The sequence below is a fragment of the Marmota flaviventris genome, chromosome 5 (genome assembly GCF_047511675.1).
Source record: "Marmota flaviventris isolate mMarFla1 chromosome 5, mMarFla1.hap1, whole genome shotgun sequence".
NCBI lineage: Eukaryota > Metazoa > Chordata > Mammalia > Rodentia > Sciuridae > Marmota > Marmota flaviventris.
In genome coordinates, this window is record NC_092502.1 from 35626201 (window position 1) to 35632370 (window position 6170).

Consider the following 6170-nt stretch of genomic DNA (forward strand, 5'->3'; position numbering starts at 1 on the left):
TTCCAATTAATTCCTTTTTCTTCATCATTGCCACTTTTATTTCATTTTTCCAATGGAGATATGAAGTTTCTTTAATGTCTAAAAGTGCAGAAGAATTATAATTAGTTGCCCTGGGTTTTTTTACCACTTCTTATATACTGTGTGACCTAATGAATGCTAATTAATCAGTTACAAAGTGAGACTGTTAATATCTAACTAGCTTCTAGTGTCTTTGTGAAGTTCATATTCAATTATCATTACATAAAAAGCAACTATCAGGGAATTTTATTACAATGGACTCTTATAATATTTAAGAACTTATAAGTTGTGAAAGAAAATAAAGAACTGAATTTTCTTTTTCTACAGATTTATGGGATCATACTGTCTTTGCCAGTCCACATTGTTCAGATGTATACTAAGCTCACTTGCAGGAAAAACTCGAAATAGTTTGCAACTCAAGGCATAGAAATCTGCAGAATCTTCATGGACCTGGCTGGAACTGATGAAGCCACAAAATTTCATGATAACAAGACTCAGTTCAGTTAGCAGACAGATGGGGATCAATCTCTACTTTTGGTAGAAAATAGGTAAGATGGACTTATGGATATGTGAGGTGGGTGGGTAAGGGGATAAATACTGTGAGGACAGGAAATTGGAGAGGAATGTCTGCTTACTTTATTCTAAAAATTAATTATTATTTCAGTGGTACAAACTTATGGAGTTTGATGTGAAAATTTGATAGATCTATATAGTAATGTAATGATAAAATCAAGGTAGTTAACATTTCTGTCTCCATAAATATTTTAAATTCACTGGAAGTGAATTTTGTGTCATGGGTGAACACTGGCTTTTTAATTGAGATATTAGAGCTTTTCTCTTAAAAATTTCCAATTTAAAAAATTTTATGTGATTCAAACCAAAGTTGGTGATTCCAGATTTGATTCAGAGTTCACATACTTTGGATCTTTGGAGAGATGTTAACTGAATACACACATGTTACTTGCTACGCATTTGGCAATTGCTGAACATATATTTAATAATGAACAAATTAAATGCCATCTCAGGTTTCTCTGCCTCCTTCTTCCCCATGTTGTATCTCTGAGCTCCAACCCAGCATGTATGAAAACCCATACTTATAAATGGATTCTTCCTTTATATCACGTGGGCCTCTTTTGCTTATGTGAAATGGCGAACTACACCTGATCAGTTTCCCTTCCATTTATTTATTTTTCCCCTTCCTTTAAATTTATTTGTGATTTTAAAATTTAGGTATGGATTAATACAAAATTATTTAATTTTATAGGATGGAAAAAAACTATCTAGTATGCCAAATTTGTTTAACCATTCATTCTAATGAAACAGACCAATCATAAAGGAGAACACTGAAAGGCTGAATATATACCAGTACCTCACTCTTACTATCTCAAATATGCTCATTCTGAAGACCTGGAAAAAGTGTATCTAATAAGCTATGTACTGTGAAGAGATAAGATGCTGTTTTTTAAAAAAGGGATAGTTTTTAGAGTACCATGAGAAGATTCCTCCCTGCTCCATGTTGGGGCTTAAACCCAGGGCCTCATTCAAGTTAGACAACTACTTTACCATGATCATACATCTTCAGGTCTGACATACTCTTTCTTAAACTCAACATGATTAGTTGGAGATTAAATAAAATTTGGAGAAAGTTGGATATCTTAAAGCTTCTTGAAGGCAATGACTATCTTGAAAGCAGTACTATAGAGAATTGCTGTTTAACAGCAGAGGGAAAACACATAAAGAGTCAAGGAGAGAATATTAATGAAAAGTACAGAAGTAATTTTTTGCCTTGCTGCCTGGTTTCTTATTCAACTTCTATTTAAATAGAGTGAATTTATTACTGACTTTTTGATTTCCTTCCTGGTGTCTTTATTTGCGAATCCCATTGAAAATAAATCTAAATTCCTTTAACCTTTTGCTCATTTATTTGAAATCTTCTACCTTACTATGACTTATTTCTACTTAGAGACATGCACAGAAACTACCCTAAAAATGTTGTTATTGAGTGTCTCCCTCCTTTGCTGTGACTGATACATAAGAATTGTATTTTAAAATGCATCCCTTTTCTGCTTTGTACAACCTTATGTTGTAAGTGAATGTGAAAGAACAATCATATGTAGAACTTATACAAAAATGATTTTAATAAATATTAGTTCTTGGACAACTCAGAGAGCTTTGCCAATTTGAAAAATTAAACTGGATTAAGAGAAGGGAGAGGAGAAGAAAAATATAAAAATTCATTTAGAGTAAGTATTGATATGAGTACAAAACCATCCCCACCAACAGGAAAAAGGCCTCCAGGTTGGGGGCTTCAACAGAGTTAGCTGGAAACTTAAAAAAAATTATATATATATAAAATAGTTGGGAGGGGGCAGAATGAACCAGGCTCAATTCTTACACAGAAAGTCTAGGGATTAGAAAAGTGCTAACAACTGCTACCATGGTGGAGTCAAGCTGGTCGTGGCTTCTTGCAATGAGTTTGAACCAAAAGATGTAAAATGGTTTCCTGTGTGGCAGAAGAGGGTCACTATGAAGGGACAGCTTGTGTTGAGCGGTTGTCCTGAGTCTTATTCTGTAAGGCCACAACAGGAACAAAGGAACCAAGCGTTGTGGATAAGATCCTGAGCCCCAGAGTTTACAAAAGGTGCCTCAGAAAGAGATGCCTCCACCTATTCTGGGGATAGGCAGGTCTACTGGCCTAGCAAAGTAGTGTCTAAAGAATACACATATTCCCCATGAGAAGAGTTAATTGTTAAACACCTGTCAGGCTCCGAGAGCATAACATTGTCTTGGGAGCGTAAGACTTTCTGGCAATCCCTTCTCTTCCCCTTTGCATAACCCAAATAGGGAAAACCTAGAGGCACTGCTGACACACTGGTAGAGAAGAGCAGGAAAAGAAAGGAACTGCCTACACCCCCTCCCCAAAACATAAGAGTTCACTTGAAAGGGGCTGTAGCTGGAAAGAGGTCAAGATTGGATGTTGAATTGGATTCTGAGTTTTTAGTATTCATGAGACTGGGATTTAAAATTAGTGAATTTAGATTCTGTCTATAACTGAAAATGGTTGTTATACTGTTATTACCATGGAGGCCATGAGTTTGCTGGAGTTCACACCAGCAAGTGTGAAACGAGTTGGAAAAGACAAGAGGAAATAAAAATAAAATATAATTTGGGTCCTGTCCAGAGTCTCTGCTTTTCCAATATCCAATACATATATTAATTACCCACCTATTACTCTTAAATCCCACACTAGATGGCATGAGAACTCCCTCAATGATAGCTTTGAAGAGGAAATGGAAGCAATCAATGACAGCTCAGGTGGGGATTTCATCTTAGTGGGCTTCTCTGAGTATCCTGAGTTGGAGCTGATCCTCTCCCTTTTTGTCCTGATATTCTACAGCATAAACCTTGTGGGTAATGTGGCCATCATCTCACTCTCGATTCTGGATGCTCGGCTCCATACACCCATGTACTTCTTTCTCAGAAACATTTCTGTGCTCGACCTCTCTTTTACCACTAGCATTGTGCCCCAGATGCTGGTGAACATGTGGGGAGGCAACAAGAAGATCAGTTATGCTGGCTGCATGGTCCAGTACTGGGTGGCCTTGGCACTTGGCTCCACTGAGTGCGTACTCCTTGCTGTGATGGCAGTTGATTGCTATGTTGCAGTTTGTTGGCCTCTCCGCTACACCACCATTATGCACCCCAAATTGTGTCACCTCCTGGCAGCAGCTTCCTGGTCCTCTGGCTTTGCCAACTCCTTTCTACAGTCCTCAATGGCCATTGTGCTACCTCGCTGTGGAAACCGGCGTGTGGACCATTTCTTCTGTGAGCTGCTGATCATTGTTAAACTCTCCTGTGTGGATACTGGCCCAGCAGAGTCCAAAATGTTTATTGCCCGGCTAATCATTCTAGCTGTGCCTGTCTCCATCATCTTGACCTCTTATGTGTGTATTGCCAGGGCAGTCGTGAAAATGCGCTCAGCAGAGGGAAGGAAAAAGGCTTTTGGGACTTGTGCTTCCCACCTAATGGTGGTCTCACTCTTCTATGGAACCACTATGTTTTTGTATCTACAACCAAAGGACAACTACTCTCAGGACCAGGGCAAAGCACTTGCAGTGCTCTACATGATTCTTGCTCCCACTCTCAACCCGCTGATCTACACACTGAGGAACAAGGATGTGAAGAAAGCAGTTAGGAAGCTTATGGGGAAGGAGCAGGCATAGGGAGATCCAGAGCTAGAATTAGGTGAGGCCAACACAGGAGACAGGATTTTGTATGCACTTGCTTTAATTGAACTTCTTTCATTTTCTTTGGGGTAGAGGGGATATTTAATGTGTACTACCCTGTGGCTGCCCTGCACCCTTTCAGGATTGAAACTTATCGGAAGGAAAATTAATCATCCCTTAAAAGAACTTCTTTAGTCAGTTTCTCACAGGCAAGTAAACCTGTCTTCTACTGCTAATGTCTTTCTAGTCTCAATGAATAGTTACTTATTCAAATACCATCAAATACACACTCACGTGCTATAGTAACACTGATGAAAATTTTACTATTTTTTTAAGCATCTTCATGGCCATAGCTCCATCTTTACCATGCCATTCATCATTTTTCACTATATCATTATTTTCACTTTATCCTCAGGCAGGCACACGAATGGCAGATAATCTAGTCAGTAGCACACTATGGAATATTTGTCCACTATGGATAAGTATATGTAAAACAAAAAGCAAGGATAAATACACAGAGAGACTAGGCACTATATCAAAGATTTATGCTTTTTAGAATTGAAAGGAATCCCCTGAACATTCAGGGCAAGCCTGGAGAAGATGTCAAATTTCTAGAACATAATTCTAGAGGAGATATTTGAACAAGAATAAACGTTTATTTTTTGGGAACATAAGACAGTTTATAAATTTCAAGGTCACAAAAATGATAACTAAGAAAAGACAACTGTATGTTAAGTAGAGAAAAAGTAACTGATTTCAATGATCCAGAGCTTCCCATTCACTCCATAAAGTAAAGAAATTGAGAATAAAAACCCTGTTTTGAGTAGGAAATGAAAGTAAAGGGAGTCAGATATCTTGACCCCTATGGCTACATTTAGGTAGTTTTCTTATGACATGATCCCATGGTTCCAAATTCCCTTTGGCATTGATGGGTTTCTTGTCATTCTGTTTCACAATGGGATCAAAGTCCATCATAATTTCTTGAGATATGGCCCAAAGCCTATAATGACATATCTTTTAAGGGAGAGCCTTCACTGATTAATGAGGGACGTGAGCAAAGCAACTCTTCTCATTCCCTGAGAAGCACACTTCTTCCTGTGTGGCTATGGATGTTTATATACAGTTATGATGGAATGGGAACACCGCTATTGGCTTTCTCCTTTTTGAGTTGGTCCATGTGTTTCTCAAGGAGCCTAGTGCTCTATAAATGTACAGTAAATGTGGGTTTAATGAAGGGATGTGGCAAGATGTTCATATACAATGGCATCATATGGGTTGGAATGCTTTTGAAACATCTTTATGATGTTGTATGCAGTATTTCATTCATATAGGATGGACTTTTTGTATTGACAAGTGATTGAAGGTATAGAACGAAAAAATAAAATTATCATATATATGACTGTCTGCAGCCATCTGTATTTAACTAGACTCTAATAACCACATCTAATAACAGGCAAGGATTAGTTCAAATGTAAATCCTTGCTTAAAAGAAGAAAAAGAAATAACTGTGTTTTTTTAAAAAATCAGGTTTTCAATTAGAGCAGAGGTTCTCAACTAGGGGCAATTGCATCTTATTCCTACTCACAGGGGGGCACTTGGCAATTTCAGGGGATATTCTCAGTTATCACAATCTGGGAATGAGGTGCTCCCACCTTCTACTAAGTGGAAGCCAGGGTTTCCACTAACTATAGCACAATGCACAAGACAGTCTCCTACAACAAGACATTTATTATTTGGCTGAGAAATCCTGAATTACAGGAATAAATATTATGGATGCTTTCATCAAAGAAAAAATTTGCAAAGGCAACTGTTAATGAATGAGTTGATGACATGTACATTTTTATGAGAACAGTGAGCAGTCTGTGTTATGAGAACAGTGAGAGTCTGACTAGAAAAACAGAACAACTTTTAAGTATTTATGGCATA

General features: G+C 37.7%; 1 protein-coding gene across 1 annotated transcript; it reads left to right on the forward strand.

The window, feature by feature from the left end:
- Positions 1-3308: 3308 nt before the first annotated feature.
- On the forward strand, positions 3309-4241 carry LOC114079353 (olfactory receptor 2Y1B-like). Its single transcript, XM_027920591.2, has one exon. It carries the CDS (start codon positions 3309-3311, stop codon positions 4239-4241), a length of 933 nt encoding a protein of 310 aa, XP_027776392.2.
- The last annotated feature ends 1929 nt before the right edge of the window (positions 4242-6170 follow it).

Excerpts from the sequence above, each read along its gene's own strand:
- LOC114079353 (XM_027920591.2), top strand. The coding sequence starts at position 3,309 with ATGGAAGCAATCAATGACAGCTCAGGTGGGGATTTCATCTTAGTGGGC.